Below are 21,668 nucleotides of genomic sequence, written 5' to 3' on the forward strand. Positions count from 1 at the left end.
AAGCCTCTGTTCTTACTATCCTAACATGCCCCTCCCCAAAAAATATTTACATGGCACATCCGTCTTATGATTTTGATCCTACTCAAACATCACCAACTCAGACAGACTTTACTGAAAATGTTATCTATAGTCCCTTTGTCCCGTCATTTTCTATGCACTGTTTATGTCCTTGTTCTTCATAGCAATTTCTGAAATTATGTAACTAATTCATTTACTTATATATCATGTTACTTTCTTTTATAATGTAATTCCATAAAAAAAGGAATTTACCTGCTAAAGAAATATTTGTTCAGCAATTTCTGAATCAATCAGATGGGAAAAGATTTGGTGGACATTTTTCTCTATATTATAATTAATAAGACACAGAACTGTTCATTATGTGCATCTAAGGACAAAATTAAAAAGCATTATATGAGAATACTGGAGGAACTTGGAGTCTAATAAAATGGACAGGTATACAAATAACCATAATACAACACTGAGTAAAATCAATGAGTCAGGAAAGACACAAGTAAAATGCACATTTTTATAAGAGAAAGAGAAGCTATATCCAGAGGAGAGGAGCCAGGAAACCTTTATGAAGGAGCCAGTCCTTTTCAGCAGGTAAAAATGTGGAAGGAGGTAGAAAAAGATGGAGGGGCAGACATCAGAGACAGAGCAAAATGGTGAGGCAAACAAGCATGGGATTCCAAGATGGTGATAAATTCTACAATTTGACAGTCTATCAGATACAAGGAACCAAGCTATAAGAAATAGGACTGAGGGAAAGGTTAAAATACAAGAATAGAGATGCAGAGAGGAAAATAGAAATTTAATTATGCATAATGGAGAGCTGTTGACATGTTAATAGCAGGAATGCTCTAAGGGTCAGAACTGTGCTTTACAAGTCAGGTGGGAAATTGCAGGGCCAGTTAGGAGGACATTCTCATAATCTAGTCAAGAGGCAATGAGACCCAGACAAAGACAGGTACAGAGAGGCAGGCAGTTCAGTTATAAAAGTTACGTGGTTTGGCAACTGTTTGAATATGCATGGTGAAGAGAAAGCAAGGATCAAAGAAGACCTAACTGTGTGAGAAAATGATGGTTTATTATTCACAAAGATAAAGCAACTGGAAACAGGAATTGTCAGAACTTGAGTGAGGCCCAGGATGCTTCGATTTTTTTATTTTTATTTTTTGAGACTTCTAGTATATCATAGCTAATCCTGAAACAGACCCTTTGTTTCCTTTTGGGATCATTCCTTTTGCTCTTCACATCATTGACTCTCACACGGTTCCTCCTTGCAACTCTTCCTACATGGGGACAGATTAGGACATGAAGGGAAAGGGAGAACTATTTCACATGTTGCTAAAGTTCTGTAAACAAGATGGTTAACTTGGAAAGTGTGGCCCAGGGGAATTACATCAATGTTAATGTGTTCTATTGGGAACCACATTGCTTAATTAAAACGTATGGGAGCCAATGGAAACTATTCTCTTCCTTCCTGTTCCATGCTAAACAGAAAATATGAGGACATCTAGGCTTCCTTGTAAACTGAAAGATAGTAAAATGAATATTTGATGATGCCCTGTATTATTTATGTTTGTTTTTCTCTCTCTGCCAATTGATTTTTTTTTTTCTTTTTAAAAGAGGATGGATTCTCTTCTGATTTATTATACTATCCTTCACATGCATTAGTTTAAAGGAGAAAACGGATGAGTGCTCAGGACATTGTTCCTGTTGCTGGATTCTGTGCTCTACTTTGAAGATTGAAACCAATGCCCTTATCTTAACAGCTTCATCATAAACAATAAGGACACCTTCTTCAGCAATGCCACTCGGAGCAGAATAGTCTATCACATGCTGCAGCACACCAAATATGAAAATGGAATATCAAAAGTGGGTAAGAACACGAATTACAAATGTAGAGAAAGTAGAATTTTCAGTTACTGATATTACCCAGAAATAGTTAACCCTTCAAGCTTTGCCTTCATGCATGAAATAGGAATATATAACACATTGAACACAAACTCTAAATGTTCTATTTTTCAGCCTTTGAACAGAACACAACAAAATAAAAGAAGCAAACTCTTGTCAGGGCATTTGGCCATAGGTATCAAAATGTGACATGTGCAAACAGTTTGGAATAGAAATTTTATGAAATTTATCCCAAAGAAATCATCAGATTTTTGAATAACAGTAGATGTAAACATTTGCTCATTATGGCTTTGTAATGGAGTAAAACTAGAAATATTTTAACTGCCCATCGTTAGGCACTGACAGATAAGTTAGGCTACATCCACATAATACATGTATCAAAAATTATGTGACATTTATTCACTCTTAGCTCAAATTTATTCAGCATCTATTTGATGCTATATATTAATCTTATAGAGACTATATGACACAGACCCTAATTCATGGTGATTGAAAGCTACTGATTAATTATCTCTATAGATGACAATAAAAGATATCTACAAGGCATTATCAAATGAAAAAACAGATTATAAAACTATAACTCTAATGTAATCCTACTTCCTAAATATACATACATAAAAAGGAAAAAAAAAAATCTAGAAGGATATATTTGAAACTTCCAGATTACCTCTGGAAGGTACATTAAAAACTAATTTTAACTTTTTAAATTTCTGTGTTTCTTGACTGTTTAGCAGTATGCTATTCCATCTATGATACAAAAGAAAATTGAGAAAGTTGCACCCAGAATAATTAAAAGGAATTGTAAAGTTTACATAGAACACAACAGAAAATAACATGTATCAAACAAGCTGGCTTTTTAATTGTCAGGGTGAAAAACACAAGATGGTTGAAGAGATCAAATGTTAGTCATCTCCTAAAACCTTGAAAATAAAAATCTGCACTGATTTACCCTGGAATAGAATGCTGCATAAGTCAAATAAACTATGTTTCAAGTCAGCCATTTTTTAAACAGGAACCTTCAGACTTTGGTTGTCCTCTGATTAATAATTCATTTATTATTGAGCAGACAAAATAGTTAATTTAGACACTAAATCCCTACAAGAATATGTTGACACTTAAACAAAATTTTCTAAATAAGAAATGCAAATAAAAACAGAATATAAACTAAAAATGTGTCTAAATGGTAGCACTATGTGCTTATGTAGTCTTTAAAAATAAAAAAAATCACAGTTTAAATGATTGTTAAGATATAATGGCCTTTGTAGAATTTATTAAAAACATAGAAGAATATTTAATTTTTTTTAAATCTTTAAATTCAATTGTCACTATTATATATTAGTACTGGAAAAGAATATGTATATCATAAATAAAGTCATGCAGTGTTTACAATTTTCTTATCTTTTAAAAATTACTATTATGAGTATTTTCTCAAGCTTTTTAGAATGCCTGAAAACATTATTGTAAATAGCTGTACAGTATTCTATTACAAGCATTCATCAAATCACAATTATTTACCTAACATACTTGATTGTATCATAATAATTAAATGATTCCTCAGTTTTGGATGTACAATTATTTCTGATTTTTTACTAATATGAAAAATATTGCAACAAAAATCGCTCTCCAGAAAGGTTTTCTAAATACTTTGTCTTATTAGGACTATATGAGAGTGTCCGTTTCACTACACTCTAACTGAGAGGGAGGAGATTTTAAGAAGTATCAAATTGCTATTTATATCTCTTCTCTGCTTCCTTGACCAAATTTTGTTTTGACCAAAAAAAAAAAAAAAAAAGTGCTTTAGGCTCATGTGATTCCAAATGAGTGAATATCAAAATGCCCCCTATTTCATGAGATGGCAAGTGAAATCCTGCTTTGGCATATTGCAACTCTCCATTTATTAATGTTGTAAGCACACAATTATACTCTTAGTATCTTTCACACTTCACTAGGTGAAGTGGTTATGGAAGCCATTTTGGTTATTTTAAGTTTTTAAATTAATTTATTACCCCAAATATATGTATGTTGATTCAGAGGGAAGTTTTTATTTAAACTAACCCGAGGACTGCTTTTTTTCTTCTCTTTTTCAGGCATCTGTAAACTTATTAACAATGGCTCATATATAGCAGCTTTTCCCCCACATGAGGTAATTTTGAAATATAATTTCCATTGAACTGAAAAATGTTTCTCATGTTCAACACTTGATCCCTTTTTTTTATTTTTTTTTCATTTAAGTCTGGCTTCCCTTTCCCAGGAGGGTTCAACCAGGGACTGGCCCTGGGCCTTTCTGACCTCATTACAGTTCTGTGGCTGTGCACTGGCTCCTGGGCTCCAGACCCCTCCTGTAGTTTGACCACTTCAGGAACCCCAGCCTTGAAAGGAACTCAGGGACATTCAGCCACTCTGGCCACTTCCCTGGACTCCAACACATAACTATGCTTGACCCGTTGGGGAGCCACACCACCCAACCACGGCGGGTTCCTGCTTTGTGCATACTACTTAGGGATGCCTGAAAATCTAACACAAGCCCACACAAAACCTACAGCCCATTACCGACTTGATACTCTGCCAGATTATTACCTGTCTACTAATGTTAAGTAGAAAAGCCTGCTCCAAGCTGTGGTGGGCTTTACCTGCTGAGTCATGAATGACATTTGAATCAGTTTTAAACCCCTCACACACACACACACACACACACACACACACACACACACACACACAGTATTCATTTTAAGGCAATTTTACATTTTAATATAAGAATGGAATCTTTAGAGGTTTCATTTCTGCACTGTCAAAACCCATCTCCCTTCTATTTATAAAGGTTTAGACTCATAAGCCATAATCCCTATACTTGAGGAGTTCACACTCCAGTACAAGTCATAATAGATAAATTGTGTCAAGCACTTTCCTATTTGGCATTGAGCTAAATGTTTTATATGTATTATTTTATTGAATACTTGCAACAGCGCCTTGAGATAGACAAAATATTACTCAGTTTTATAAATAAGTCATTGAGGCATGGAAAGGCTTAGTCTCAAAGGTACAGTTTTGAGTCCAGGAAGCCAGACTCCAATGCTTCTATTCATGATGCTATACCTACTTGTTATAGGAAGTAGAATAATAATAAGAGGCTCTCAGCAAGCCTTGTGTATATATTTTCCCACTATCCTGGCAGTAATCCTGGAGCAGTAGATATTAATATTCCCATTTTAGAGATGCAGAAACAAGGATCAGAGACATTAAACACCATGCAAAATATGACAGTCCATAAATGGTAAAGTGTTCAGAGTGGCAAACCTAGGCACTAGGAGAGCTTCTATACCAAAGGAAAGTTTGGTTTGCTTTGTTTAAGTAATTGGTCTACATAACTAATGTGTGTTCTTACAGTTCGTTTGACAGTTTCTTGCATGAAATTTGGAACCTATTAGGATTATGTTGTAAGTAATAGTCATTTTCCCATTTATTCTTGTAATTTGGTAGAAGTACTAAAATCTGGAACATATAACGCAAAACGATTAGAAAACTATAGTATTGAAATATGAGTAACTGAAGGAAAGCAGAAAGTGAATAAAATGTACTTGGAATTTTCTATTGATTTTAAATGCTACTACTTGAAGAAAGGAAAGCAAGACTTGCTTACAGGAAAAGAGAATCAATCACATTGACTCTGTACTTTTATTTAAAGATGCTTCACAATCTGTGGCCTCTTTCTTCCTTGACGCAGGCACGTTGCTAGTGTCAGTATCATATTTTTCACTCCTCTTTGAAATTTATGTTTTACTTATGAAGAGACAATGGCTAGAGGGGAGGCAAAGACATTTCCAGGGGAATTTGGCATGAAAAAGATGAAAGAAATGGATGAAAAGGGATATTTATGTGAGAAAGACTTTGCCTAAGATCTTGAGAATGGAGACAGAGTAAAAGTGTGGTGGTTGGAGGAAGGGACCGAATATAGGGATGGTGGGGATCACTGAATGTACATGGTCCTCTGGAAAGGGATAGAAATATATGGTGAGCGGTGTCATCACTTTGGTCAGTTTTCTCGTACAGCCCACCTTATGTTACTGTAAACGCAGAACAGTATGGATGATTGAGGTTATTGAGCACAGTTAGAACAATGATGCACTAGAGATTCTAAAGCTTAGCACCTAAAACCCAGGAAGTATTTATGTCTGATCACTGAGGCCAGGAAGGAAAGTCATGTATTTTAGAAAAATGATCAGTAATGATTAAAAGAGAGGTGTGACTTTGGTTCATTTTCCATTACCTACTCAATCTCAGGGTGGTCTCCCTTAACAAATCCATCCAATTTTAGAAGTAGACAGACCATTTCCCAAGTGAATGTCTCACACCTGGACTCTTAATCTTTGCTTCCATCTTCTTACCTTCCAATCTTTATGCTTTAAACACCTTGGGCTCCCTTAGGGAAGAAAACCGTGGACTGCACTTTAACAGTACTTCCACCCTTACCTAATTATCTATTTCATTAGAAAGCCAGAGGTAAGATCCATATGTATCTCTCATTTCAGCCTTGAGACATCTGCAGAACATGATTCAAGGTGTCTTCTTACTTCGTAGAAACTCACGGCCCTGGTTATCATTCAAATGATATTTTTGCACTTTTCAATGGCCACAATATATCAAATACCTAAAATTAACATTGATTTTGTACTTCCTATATGCCTGGCACTTTATAGTGATTATCCAAGTGAGCCCTCACAAATCCCTCTGTATCGTGTGTCATCAATATTTATTTGTATTCCCATCACCTTGGCGAGGAAACTGAGGCATGTAACAACACTTGTTTTAAATTTTCATCAAACTTTTCATAAAAGTAGAGTCACACATTGGAGTGAGGAGAGGGATTTTATCAAATCCTGTGTCCTACATTTTAGTTCAGAAAAGATAGTCACCATAGCTATTGCCCTCTTTCTTAACCATAAAAGCTGAGCAGTTCAGCCTTCAGGAAACACTTTTCTCTATAAGGCATATATATATATATATATATATATATATATATATATATATATATAGTCTATGTTTTTGAAATTGCAACCCATATGACATATTTTTAATGGAGGGGGATATAAAGAATTTGAAAACATGCTTTAATTTTTGTAATAACTTATCCAAAGTAAGTTTTAAGGACTTTAGAATTTAAAAATGTGACTAGCACTTGTGATAGGCCTCTTACACTTTTTGAATGAGCATGTACCCTCTTCCTTAGCATCTATAAATGAAATAAATATTTTCTTTATTTTCTAAATTTTTATTAAGTTTATTGGGGTGATATTAGTAAGATTACTTCTTAAAGCAGAATAATACTCAATTTCTGAACTAAGGTTATAACAATTTCTCTCAATGGTGGTGAAGACAATTGTGCCTATTAAAAGACTTTAGGTTCCAAACAGTGAAACCTGAAGTCTAGTTTACTTTAAGGGAAAGGAATCTCATTGGTTTAAAAATGGAATTTAAGACAGGATTTTAAAGGCACTATCAAAATATTTTCAATGACATAGAGATAGATAAAGGCATTTACTATATCATTCCAGAGACGGGCTTAAGTTTACAATTTCTGAAGCTTTCGTTAAGTTGTTAAATTATTCTGTAAGAAAAAAAAATGAAAGCAATTCCTCTTTAGTTGAAATTTCACTAAGACAATGGATATCGATTTATCTTGTTTTATCTGTTTCAGGGAGCCTACAAGAGTAGCCAGCCCATCAAAACCCACGGACCCCAGAATAACAGACATCTATTGTATGAGCGCTGGGCACGCTGGGGGATGTGGTACAAGCATCAGCCCCTGGATTTAATCAGGTACTGTGAGCGGATTGATAATGGAAGATAGTATGCTGTTCTGTGGTCATGTTCTTAGATTTGGAATTATTTCATTTACCCATCAAATCATCTGTATCAGTCAGAAAAAAAAATAAGCCTTTAAATGTCTTTTCAATAAAAGGAACTCTAATTTAGGAAATTGGTTACACAGGGGATGGAAAGGCTGAGAAATCAAACAGGAATAGTGAGACAACCAGAGATGAACAACAGCAGGAAACTGCTAACTCCGTAAAGCTGGAGATGAAATGGGATAAAGAGCATTTGACAGCCCCATACTTGGGCCATTACTGGGCGGAATCACACAATCCATGATTACCCCTCCTGCAAAAAAGTGAAGGTGTTGGGAGTGGAGCCATGGTGAAGGCATGGCTACTCTGGGGACAGCCCAAGCCGCCCATGAGAGAAAATATCCTGGCTTCTCCCTTCCTTGCACCTTTGAGTCTTCTAGTACCTCCTGGCCCAACTAAACTAGGAGCAATTTACAAGGAAAGCAGCATAATCGACTTCCCTGTGAAAACAAATCAAAATATGGAAAGGCAAAAAATGAATCTGGGAGCAAAGAGGAAAATGACCAATACAGCATCTGTGCATGTATTTATCTTCCAACAAAGATTTCGTATCTGTTCTATTGCAAAAAGTATAGTCTAGTGAGCAACTGCCCTTGACTGGAATTAGTCTTGAAATTCCTCTACATTCATGATTTATTTTCTTTTGATGCAGGATACTTTTTTTTTTTTTTTTAATCAGGAAACATGTATTTAAAAGGACTTACTCAAGTCCTAGGCTAACTATAAATACTTACGGAATGAAAGGGGAAAAAGCATTTGTATGCTTTTTTTTAATAAATATAAATTTAAAAACATTATAAATATTGATATTTTAAATTGTTTATGAAATAGAAATATCAAGATCCACTCATAACTGTACCAGCAGGGAACTGATAGAACTGGTAGAATAGAAGGGGTATTTAAAGAGAATTTCATAAAAGAATTATATACAGAAGTGTAAATAGGATCAAGTGAACTAGCAAATGATGTGAAGCTTCCAGGGACTAGTAAAAGCTGGATGCCGTTATGAAACTTAGGCCTGCAGGGACAAGGGAGGAAAGCAGTCAGCAGAACCTGTGAAAAGCTGTAACCAGAGAAGGCGGGATATTGCCCAACAGAAGCTACGGCCTTAGGAAGAAAGCAGCTACAGCTAAGCCATAACCCAAGAAGGAAAAAATCAGGATAATCACTACCCCAACACCTCTCTTATCCCACCCTGTGATCTCCAGCTGGTTCCTCCAGTTGGCCAGTGAGCCCATCAGAAAGCCAGAAGAAGGAAGGAGCATAGGTGATACAGTCCAGAGAGGAGAGCCTCCTGGGGCACATAGCAGAAAGGGAAGGGTAGAGCATGGATTTGGATGCCCAAAGCATAACATCCAGCACCAAATCATTTTTTATTTCAAACATTACACATATACTTGGGTATATGCAAAATCAAGATGCTTTGATTCTAATTCTGTCAGTCACAACAAAGTATCAGATTTTTATTTGTGCAGGTGAAAGAAATATTATTTTAGAGCTATATGAACACAGTGGGATGTGCTCATTCCCGAAATCATGTATGATAATAAATGTCAGAAATTAAAAAATGAAGTTAGGATTTTCAAGCAAGCATTTCAGTGTCTATAATCACTTATCTATAGGAGACATTGCTATTCTTACTGAGCTAATTTCAGCAAGCCATCTTTATTTTCAATAAATAAGGTTATTCATCTGTTTTACCAATTCTTTGGCTGTTGCTATAGAAGGGAAAAATTGCTTATGAAAATAATATATTTCACGCTCAACTGGCTAAGGGGAGAAGGATGTCATGAATCCCTCCCACCCCGCCAAAGATGAAAGCCGTAAAAGAATATAGATGGTATTTCAGCAGGTTCCTACTCTTCAGGAACCTGCTTGTTACCAAAATCGAAATGGTGATGAGGCAGACATGCATCTTAGACTATATAATCTTATTTGGAGGATAGTTGTTCTTAAGACTACACAGTTTTGAGGACATGGATCTCATTGTGTTGCTTCCTATCTGTAGTGAGAGGAAGAGGGGGTTCACGAGTTGGGTTTCTTATATACTTTGGTCATGGAAGATGGAGACCATAATAGACCTACAGACAAGGCCTGTATTCTCTGGTGCTGAAACAGGCAGTTCATTAGCAGTGGGTGAAAGGTGAGGGGCTGTCACTTCTTTTCTCTTTTTATAAACAATCATTTCTAGACATGCGGTTGTATTTTTTTGTTGTTGTTCCATTTTAAGAATGAATTCAAACATTTACTAGCCAAAACCTATCTTAGTTTTGGTCTTTTCTCAAATGGAAAAAATATTTGAATCTGAAAAGAGCACATTGTAAAAATTGTCAGCTATAAAACCTGCTTAACAAAATAGTTGTGTGGCATTTCTTTAAAAGTTTCACCATAGGCATCAGAGGGGTTCAGATTTAAAAACTAAATGTAATAATACTCTTAAACAGTTCATTTCATCATTTCTGTATTTATGATAGAGGTTTTTGAGCAGCAGAATCCTGTCATCGAATGAAATGTCACATAGGGTACCGATATATAAAACAGATAAGAAAATGGCTATGGGTGAAGTGTGATGGGGAAGTGACACAAATAGCAACCCCTGTTCCTCCTTGTGTTGTCATGATTTTTCAAGTACCTGTAAGGAACACTTAGACATCCTAGAAGATTATGAATGCCAATGCTCTAGGTCAAGGGCATTTTCTTTCTGTGTGTGTGTGTGTTAGATGAAAGGCATTTTCATCAGCCTTCTTTGCCTAAAACTATTTCATCCCTCTCCTGAAACAGATCTGAAACCTGTGGTAACTTACGTGATTATACTCCCGTCCAATAACATTGTTTCCTCTTAACCTTCAGCAATGTGTAATTTAAAATCTTGGTGTAATACTGTCTGTATAAAGTATCTCTCTGAGCAATCCTCTGTAAGCATTATTATAAAGATATTTCTACATATTAGTAACATGTGCTAAAAACTCTAACCCACAGAGCGACACTTGTTTAAAGGAACAAAGGTTTTCTTGAAATACCTGTTAATATAATAAGCTTCTGTCTCAAAGTAGATTGTTATCATTATATAAAAAATGAATAAACTATTGATCCATATCTCCTAGGAGAAATAAATAAAATATTACATAAATGATGCTTAGTGGAGGATGACTCCATGTCTATATCTGGTAGGATATAAACAAATTTTAGTTGGCTCAATACAGAGAAGAAACTAGAAAAATGATTTTTAAAAGCAGAAATCTTATTAAGGAAAAAATAACAAGAGAATTTTCTTCCCCGCAAGAATCACTGCCTGGTGCAATATTTCCAAATGAACTGCAAAACGCTAAGCTTTAAAACTCTCATTGGGATAAAACTGGGTGCTAAGTAACCATTTTTAGAAGATGTAGATGAAACAGTAGTAAAGAATTCGAGAAATTATTTCTTACCAGAGCTTTATAAATTGCATGACAGTTAATATTGACAGTAGAATTGGTGAGGAAAGAGTGACTGAGTAGTCATTAGAACTGCTTTATTCATCTGCCATTTCCATATCAACTACATTCATCAGCTGATGGGAATTAAAATACATTCATTTCCTTAGCTTCATTTAATACTTCCTGTGGTGAGAAACAGTGAAACAAGACAGAGGTCCAGGTAATTGCCATAAAGTGTTGTAAATTTAGGACTGAAATGTGGGTGAGGGCAGTGTGGGGCCAGGAACCGGGGCATCTGACCCAAGGTTGGAATGGAAGTCAGAAAAGTCTTCCCGGAAGAAGTGATATAAAGTGAAGGGTAAGTACAAGACCGACAGGGGAAGAAGGTGAAATGTAATATTTTGTGTCGTTGGAATTAACCCCTTGTCAGTCGCAAAAGGTGTATAAATTCACAGACTCAGCCTGAAATGAAGAGAGCAAGGAAGTAAGTTTATTCAAGAAGAAAGATGCAGGCATAGAAGTTGCGGGGGCAGACAACTGCACCTAACTTTAGGTTAGCTTTTTCTTATATAGGAAAGGGTAGGTACATTTCCTTACAGAAGGAGATGTGACCTGTAGACTGAGGTCATTTGATTGACATGTATTGGTTACATATCTAGTTTCTTTCTGCACATGCTCTTACCCAGAATGCATACAGAAAAACCTACAGAGGGGCCAAACCTTAATGTTCATTTTATTTTCATTGTAGTATAATGAGGCTAGAGTTCAACTGACAGCTTTCAACAGTTTGCTCATGTGTGAAGAACCAGTTAATATCAATTAGGTCTCATCTCCTCTTTTTTGGAGTGTTTGGACATTTTGAATTACTTCTAGGGGATGATCCTGAGTGGTTTCTGGGGAGGGGATGCAAGCCTGGGCAGCCCCCCTTCAGGTTCACTTTTATTAACCCTTTTCTGCCTCATCATAATATTCCAAAGTAGTAACCAAGGAAAGAGTCATGTGCTCGGGCAACTGCAGAGTGGAACTTTGTTGAGGAAGATGTGACATAATTGTACAAGTCGTGTCTAGTGTAAGGGAGTCTGGCCAAGGGTGCAATGAGACTGAAATTGAATCTGCTTTCAGCATCCACCGAGAGAGGAGACTTTTTTTCTCATTTATGCAAAAGCAATATGGTTTAGCACAGCTCTGTGTGTGGAAAACAAAAAGGGATTGTACTAGGAGGATGGAGAAAAGCAAGAATTAACTTATAAAAAGCTTTGTGAGACGTAGTAAGTTTGACATAGAAGTAAACACATTTTATAAAATTGTTCCTATAAGGAGAATGTTTAGAAATAAACAGTGTCATCATCATTAGATTAATTAACAATCAGGAATATTAAGATACTCCAGATGGAGCTGACAAGGAAGTGAGCTGGTAGCCTCAAGTGTCCATCTGAAATTCTGAGTAGGTGTGATCAGTATTTGTAGTGTCACTTACATCACCTCAAGCTAACAATTTGCTTTCTCGTGCAGGCTATATTTTGGAGAGAAGATTGGGCTGTACTTTGCTTGGTTGGGATGGTATACTGGAATGCTGATTCCTGCAGCACTGGTTGGCTTGTGTGTGTTCTTCTATGGAATATTTACAATGAATGCAAGTCAAGTAAGGTAAGCTATCAACAGACTTATTTAAAATTATTGGCCTTTCTTCTGATTTGGCAAAACCTTCATGATAATGCTGACTATAAAAAACATGTGATGGTGCTACGATTTATTTGTTGGGTTTTTGTTGTTTTTTTGGTAGGGAAGCAGCACTAGAAAACAAGGTAATTTCCCTACTTTTATATTTCAAATTCTCTTTGGATAAGTTCTGAGATTGTTTCTCTTTATGCCAAATGTCTCATTCTAATATATCCCACATAATGATTGCAATAAAGAATGCAATAGATAGTTTTATATAATTTACATTCGCATAGCATTTGATAGTCTAGAATGCCCTCTCAATACATTAGTTAAAATAATTGTATAGCTACAGGTTTTTAACACAATGTAGAAACCTTCCAAGTACATGGTTTCATTTAATATAACCTTTACTACCACCCTTGGAGATGAGTATTCTTTTTTGCAGGTGAGGGGGCCTTACATAGTTAAAGATGTCTAAACAAAATACTCACACCACCTAAATCCTGCTCTAAGCACTCAGATACTCTCCTGAGAACATAAAATTATTTCCTACTTTCTTCTTACTCTTTATAGGGACAGATAGTTATATTTTTTTCCCCTCAAGATGTCCAGACAGCAGTGAAATAAGGTTCAACAAAAATCACACATCTATCAAAATGGTGATTCTTCTGTTAAAGTTGAAGTGACTCCAGATTTGGACATGAGAACAATATATTATTATTCAGCAGAGACAAGAATCACCCTGGCAGCACAGAACCATCCTAACAGCAAGTTCTATTTCCTATATCACAAGGATATCAAGTTCAACCTTGTGTGATACAATTCAAAATATGAAAAAGCACCTCTCGCCTCCTTCAAAAGCTCAGCACTTTTTCTCCTTCATTCCAACTTTTCACCATGGCTTTGCTACTGGGCAATAATCACGATAATTAATAGGGTCATAAAAATGCATTTTTTTCTTATTTTAAAAATATGTACATAATATGCCTATGTATATGTATAAGAGTTTTGCCTAAAAACGAAATACTTTCATTATCCTAGAGATGAATCCTGTTCCATAACCAACTTCCTTGATTTGGTATCTCAGAGTCCAATTGTCCTTCCAAAGAACAAATGACAATTAGCATGAAAACAAACAAACAAGCAAAAAACACCTTCTGTTCAAAAGCATTTTATCTGGACACAGGTTTATTTCGGAGTTTGACAAAGTCACCACCACTCTGGAAGGTGGCATCTTCCAGGACATACTTGCGCCCAAGGAAAACACCTGTCCATTTTGGGCATTTCTCTATATGCTGTGGAATCAGGAACCTCTGAGGCTAAGGAGTGAAGTTGTGATTTGGAGTTACAGTGTCTTGAAAAGAAAAACTTTTTTTACTAGTGTTCTATTCTCTGTTTCTATAAGTTTGGCTTTTCTTAAGATTCTACATATAAAGTGATACTATGCAGTATATTTCTTTGTCCAGCTTTTCTCACTTAGCATAATACCCTCAATGTGGTCAAAAATGGTAGAATTTCCTTCTTTCTCATGATTGAATAATATTCCTGTGTGTGTGTGTGTGTGTGTGCGTGCGTGCATATGCATGTATCACATCTCTACCCATTCATCCACTGATGGACACTGATGTTTACATATCTTGGCTATTTTAAATAATGCTGCAATGAACAAGGGAGTACAGATTTCTTTTCAAGATCCTGTTTTCATTCCCTTTGAATATATACCCAGAAGTGGGATTGCTGGACAATATAGTACTTCTATTTTTAACTATTTGAGGGCTCTCCATATTGTTTTCCATAGTTGGTACACCAATTTACATTCCCACCAATGTGCACAAGGGTTCCTTTTTTTCGACATACTCACCAACACTTACTATCTCTGTCTTTTTTATTAAGGCATTCTATGAAGTGACACAGCTCATTGTGCTTTTGATTTGCGTTTCCCTGATGATTAGTGATGTTGAGCATCTTTTCATGTACCTGTTGGTTCGTATATCCTCTTTGAAAGAAGGTCTATTCAATTCCTTTGCCTATTTTAAAATCAGATTGTTTGGGTTATTTTTGTTTGGTTGTTTTTTTTTATGTTGAATTGTGTGAGTTCTTTATGTATTTTGGATGTTAACCCCTTATATATGATTTGGAAATGTTTTCTCCTGTTTTGAAGGTTTTTTATTTTTTGTTTTTTTTCCATTTTGTTGATGGTTTCCTTTGCTGTGCAGAAGCTTTTTAGTTTGATGCAGTCCGATTTATTTATTTTTGCTTTTGGTGTCAAATTCTAAAAATACTGCCAAGACTAATTTCAAGGAGCTACCCCCTGTGTTATTTTCTAAGAGTTTTATGGTTTCAGGTCTTAAATTTAAGTCTTTAATCCATTTTGAGTTAATTTTTGTGTATGGTGTAAGATAGGGGTCCAATTATATTGTTTTGCTTGTGGATATCCAGTTTTTTCAACACCGTTTATTGAAGAGACTGTGCTTTCACCATTGTATGCTTCGGGCTCCTTTGTCAAAAATTGACCACAGATGCATGGATTTATTTCGGGATTCTCTATTCTGCTCCATTTATTTGTGTCTGTTGTTCTGCCAATACCATACTGTTCTGGTTACTACAGATTTGTAGTATTGTTTGAAATCAGGAGGGGTGATGCCTCCAGCTTTGTTCTTCTTTCTCAAGATTGCTTTGGCTATTTGGGGTCTTTTGTGGTTCCATACAAATTTTAGGATTGCTTTTTCTATGTCTGTGAAAATACCATTGAAATTTTTACAGAGATCCCATTGATTCTGTAGATTTCTTTGGGTAGTGTGGACATTTTAACAATATTAATTCTTTCCATTCATGAGAATGGAATATCTTTCCATTTGTTGTGTCTTCTGCAATTTCTTTCATCACTGTCTTATAATTTTCAATGTACAAATGTTTTAACTCCTAAGTTTAATTTTTCCTAAGTATTTTATTGTTTTTGATGATGTGATTATAAATTGGATTGTTTTCTTAATTTCTCTTTTTGATAATTCATTGTTAGTGTATAGAAACACAACTATATTTGTATATTGATTTTGTATCCTGCAACTTTACTATTTATTAGTTTAACAGTTTTTTGGTGGAGTCTGTAGGGTTTCAGAAAACAGTCTTTTAAAATTAATTGAATACAGAAAGAAAATGATTCTTTGACAGTTAGCTACTGTTCAGGTTGGTTCCATGGAGAACATATTCACAAGGTTTCATCATGTCTGTAGACTTCCCCTTCCACTCCTACAAAGCTGAAAATGAACAAAAGGCAATGAAAGGAATAGATTTCCTGTTCCTATTGATTTATGTACCAACGGAGTAAATTAGGCTCCTTTCATGTAAAATAAGAATTCTTTAACCTTTTGTACAAGCAGTGTTTTAAAAGGCATTAGCAAATTCTTTTCTTCAGTGCTTTATGGTATTATATTACTGCTACTTCTGTCACACTATAATTAAGAGCTTGTCAGACTTTCTATTCTAAACCAAGATAAGCTTCACTAAATATCTTGATTTTAAAATTTTCATGGAACTGAATTTTTCTAGTCAAAGTGTCAGACGTGGTTAAGCTGTAGGTGCTTTCATGGTGGGTGTGGAAAGGACACAGGCTTTTATTTTGTGTTGCTCTATTTTAATACACTCTTTTTCATTTATTGCAAAGAAACAAAATGTTAAAAAGCTGAGGATTGGGTTGTATTTATTATGTTTCTACCAGCTATGTTCATGTAAATTAAAGTCGTATTTCTTAATTGCCCTAGAGTTAATTACAGAATTACATGAAAATCAAGCTGTAGATTATTTATTGTGTATATATGTATGTGTATATATTTGCATGCGTCTAACCAAATGTGGTCAGATTTGTGCTTGGGAGAGAACATAGGAATATGAAAATGAACAGGCAGGTAGGTACAGCCTGCTTCTTGGTCCCTGGGTTTCAGGTCCAGAGCAAACAGCAGAAACCCCAACTTTCTGGTCCATTATTTCCTCTTTGGCTTTAGAATTCACCAAGAAATTGTTGTGGTCCTCAGTATTGACCAGCTTTTCAAAAGTTGTCGGGTCCTAAAGGACCTGTCAAACACTCTCCTGTCAATATCATTAGCAACAAGGGTTTCTTTGATTTTTTAAGTGCCTATGATATGCCAGACATATTATCAATATCCCTTATGTCATATCCCAGTTAGATATTATCTCCATCCAGAGATGAAGAAATTGATCCTCAAAGATGTAAGTGACTTGGTCGGGGGAATATATCTAGTAAATGGTAAACTAAGTTTCAAATCTGTAGCTGATGTATATTTTTTAATTGTGGTAAGAACATTTAACATGAGATCTTTCCTCTTTAAGGGCACATTACAGTATTGCTAACTATAGGTACAGCATTGCATAGCAGATTTCTAGAACTTTCCTTGTATAACTGAAATATTATACCTGCTGGACAGTAACTCCCCATTCCCCACCCTGCCCCCCCACTGGCAACCAACATTCTGCTCTGTTTCTATGAGTTTGACAATTTTAGATACCTAATGTAAGTGGAATCGTGCAAAATGTCTCCTTCTATTACTGGCTTATTTCACTTAGCATAATAACCTCCAAGTTCATCTATATTGTTACATATGGCAGGATTGCCTTCTTTTTTATTTAAGGCTGAATAATACTTCATTGTATGTTTGTACCACATTTTCTTTATCCATTCATCTATCAAATAATATTTGGGTTATTTTCATATCTTGGCTGTTGTGAATAATGCTGCAGTGAATATGGGAATGCAGATATCTCTCCAAGATCTTGATTTCAGTTCTAAGATATATATATATAGATATAGATATAGATATAGATATAGATATAGATATAGATATAGATATAGATATAGATATAGATATAGATATATAACTTAGAAATATATATATATAGTTATGTATAGTTATATATATAACTTAGAAATATATATATATATATATATATATATATATATATATATATATAATAGAACTATCATGTAATCCTCCAACAATCCTACTTCTGGATATATATATATATATATAAATTTTTGAGGAACCTCTATATTATTGTCCATAGTGGGTGCACCATTTTACATTCCCTCCAACAGCGTAAAAGTGTTCCAAATTCTGCACATCCTTGCCAACACTTGTTGTCTTTGTTTTGTTTTGTTTGATTATAGCAATCTTAACAGGTATGAGATAATATCTCGTGATTTGATTTGCTTTTTCCTGATGATTGTTATCTGATTCTAAAATCCATGCTTTACTCATGTTTCCACACCACCTTCCCTTAAACCTACTTAAGTATTTTCACAACTCCCCAAATGGACATCACCAAACATCATATCCCATGCTTTCTACAGAAAGCATCAAGACCCTAGAGCGGGTCCATATATCCATCCCCAAATGGACAAATTGGACCCTCCTCCCATTATCTTAAATGGTGATAATTATTATTTCTTTTGAATCAGCTCCTTGATCTGTATATCTAACAGTAGATATAAAACAAAAGAAAGCCACAGTTCAAGTGGTGGTTTATATTATCAGGCTCAGCAAGAGATTGAAAAACAGTCACTGGGCACTCTCCCTCCCTCTAGTGGTTACATAAAGTCAAAGACATTTGTTATCATTGCACATCCCTTATTTTAGGCTAAAAAAATACGTTGTCAAAAATTGTTTCATATATTTTATATTACATATCAAGTTAAGGTTTGATCAACTTATAGAAAATGAGTGTAGTGATTCTGGAATTAAAAATAGGACTCAGTTTGATGGCCTGGATTCTAGACTTGGTGCTTTTGTTTGACCATTTGGAAAGTGAGGAAGATGACGTTGTATAAACCAAATTTAATACCTTTTTAGTACAACATTTCAGTGCAGGGCACATTGTGTCGTTCTTGAAACACAATGAAGTATGATAGCAAGCCCATTTTAATCAAAATTTTCTTTAAGAAGTATGTTAGTTCTCTTGTTCCTACAAATTAGTACTATTTTTGAGAGAAGATATAAACTCCTCTGCATTTGGGGTTTCTAAAATGTGTATTTTATATGCTTCCTCTTACTTCATATAGACCTCCTGATTACTAGAAATAAAATGTGTGTAAAAGTGGGAGAATTATAGTATATATATATATATATATATATATATATATATATATATATATATATAGACCCATTACACCATCATTGTCATTAATAATTTAGTTTTTGACAGCAAAGTCCTTTGAATATGAAATAAACTTATCCTTCTTTCAGGTATGCTATAATTGATGGAGAACTGGACCGAGAATCAGAAAAACCTAAACTTAGTTCCCTTAAGTACCTACTGTATGACCTTGAGTAAATGACTTAAATTAAACACCAGTTTCTTCTCAGTTGTGGAGATGATTACCATTGCAGGAGATTGCAGTGAGGACTAAATTTAATGGATGTGAACTTATCTTTGCTCACAGTAAAGCACTGTATTACTATATAGTATTCTTATTTTTTAATCGGACTTTGACTTGAGATTATGTACATTCAATACTTGAAATACGCACGCATTCTGTTTTGCTTCATTCAAGTGTATACATTTCTGAAAACAACAAATCTTGCTGTAAAAACTGCCAATTAAACTTTTATTAACAGTTGCATTTCCAGGCTTATTTTCAAAAGCCTTGAAATTACTTTCAACATTTTCAGAGCAGATTTAAAGAAAACGTATTCAGAGGATACTGAGTGGGAAGAACCATGTATGACAGATAAAGGCACAAAATGTCTTAAGCATAGGTTGCTGTGAACTCTCAGGCGATGAGGCCTTTGAGAAATTATCACAAAGTCATCTACAATGTGTGCTGAGATTTTAAAATGTAGTGGCATAAAACTGAAGAGACAAATATTGTAAAGTTACATTCTAATAGAGAATATAATACATTTCAGTAAACACAAACGATGTCATGTCATCATGACTGTATGTCAGGCACCGCCAAAAAAAAAAAGCTCCCTCAAATTTCCAATGAACATGATGCACTGACCGACTGCTGTGTAGGTTATGAAGTTGTGTGAATTATGGATGCTGTTCATTTTGGTGATTCTCAGGCAGTGAGATCCAGGGGCAAGAGCAAGAGACTTAAGAAATCAGAATGGTCCAATTTTTATTCCAGCTCAGCTACTTCAAAGCCGATGAGCTTGGTTAAAACTGCTTTGGGTGTTCCTCCCAGGATTATCCTGTGTGCCATAAAATCATGTGTAAAGGTATCTTTGTGACAAATCCCCAGAAGTGTCCCCCAAGTATAAAATATGGCCTGTGATCATTACAATATCCGGGGGGGGGGGGGGAGATTTCTAAAAACAAGTAACCAGAAACCTCGGCATCACAAATAGCCTAAAAATTCAGGTTGGAGCCACAGTCTTTAAAGTTCTTCCTCACGTTTCCACCACTCCCCACCATTTCCATTTCTTCTTTTCCTCTCTGTCGTGCTGCTTCCCACAGTGTTGGCTGTAGGACATAAGCACCTTTCTGAACAAGCAGTTTCATGCTTTCTTTTCTTTTTCTCTTTGATTTCTCAAGCCAAGAAATTTGCAAGGCTACTGAAGTCTTCATGTGCCCTCTCTGTGACAAGAACTGCTCACTACAGAGACTCAACGACAGCTGTATCTATGCCAAGGTGGGTGAGCTCCTTCACATTCTCTTCCCTGCGCCCTACTTTTTCTAAGAAACATGTAGTAGTAAGAATTCCTCCAGCAAATTGCTTTTTATCAAAGTTAAATATCCACAAGAGATTCAACAACCAGTATCACTGACAGTGGAATAAAATGTCCCTCTGCAGCAATTACAAAACGAGTGTATTCTTATGTGAATATCATTCTCTTCCTTTGTTTTTAAAATTGATTATTGCCATCATAGACACAAACTTCCACTTGGAATGATGTCTATATTATTTTTAGGAGAAGTTGCTTATTTTTATTGCTAATGATTATGTTTGAATCTTCCATGAAAACTCATGAAATTAAAATTCTCCTAATTTTACAGAGAAAAGGAAATATACCCACAGTTCTCAAATTGCTGCCTATTTGAGTCACCTTAAGGTGTTTAAAACTGAAGCCCAAGCAACAGCCCAGCGCAATTAAATCAGAATTTTGAGGTTTGAAAGCTGGCATTCATCAGCATATTTCAAAACTGCCCAGGTGATTCCAATGCGCATACAAGTTTGAGAAACTGAACTTTACAATTATTATTGTTTATTTGTAAACTGGTTTTATTAAACTATATGGACCTGTGAAACCACCACCACAATCAACATTTCCATCAGTTCCAAAAGTTTCCTCACGCCCTCTTGTAATCTCTGCCTCCCACCCTCCCAGCCTCTAGTTGTGCTCAGACAACCACCTGCTTCTTCTGTGATTATAGATGTTTGTATTTCCTAGACTTTTACATAAATGGAAGTATATCATGTATGATTTTTTTCTGGCTTCTTTCACACAGCAGAATTATTTTGAGATTCATCCATGTTGGAACATTTACCTGTAGTGGACCATTCCTCTTGATTCTGAATAGCATTGCATTATGTGGCTTTGGCAGAGTTTGTTTATCCATTCATCTGTTAATGGTCTTTTGGGTTGTTTCGAGTTGTTATCATTCTCAGTAAAGCTGTGCTTTACATTCATCCACAAATCTCCCTATAGACAAGTACTATTGTTTCTCCTGGGTAAATACCTAGGAGTAAAATACCTGGATTGTATGATTGATGGATGTTTCACTTTCCAAGAAACTGCCAAACCATTTTCCA

General features: G+C 35.3%; 1 protein-coding gene across 5 annotated transcripts in view; it reads left to right on the forward strand.

Moving 5' to 3' along the window:
* The window catches only part of ANO3 (anoctamin 3), a 331,459-nt gene that overhangs the window by 243,714 nt on the left and 66,077 nt on the right, over positions 1–21,668 (forward strand). For all 5 annotated transcript variants that reach the window (XM_074336148.1, XM_074336149.1, XM_019749178.2 and 2 more), the window contains 5 exons: positions 1,776–1,882; positions 4,005–4,060; positions 7,610–7,731; positions 12,749–12,883; positions 20,450–20,546. In XM_074336148.1, coding sequence (XP_074192249.1) covers positions 1,776–1,882; positions 4,005–4,060; positions 7,610–7,731; positions 12,749–12,883; positions 20,450–20,546 — 517 coding nt within the window. The remainder of the gene's footprint in view (positions 1–1,775; positions 1,883–4,004; positions 4,061–7,609; positions 7,732–12,748; positions 12,884–20,449; positions 20,547–21,668) is intronic.

The sequence above is a fragment of the Rhinolophus sinicus genome, linkage group LG06, assembly GCF_036562045.2.
Source record: "Rhinolophus sinicus isolate RSC01 linkage group LG06, ASM3656204v1, whole genome shotgun sequence".
NCBI lineage: Eukaryota > Metazoa > Chordata > Mammalia > Chiroptera > Rhinolophidae > Rhinolophus > Rhinolophus sinicus.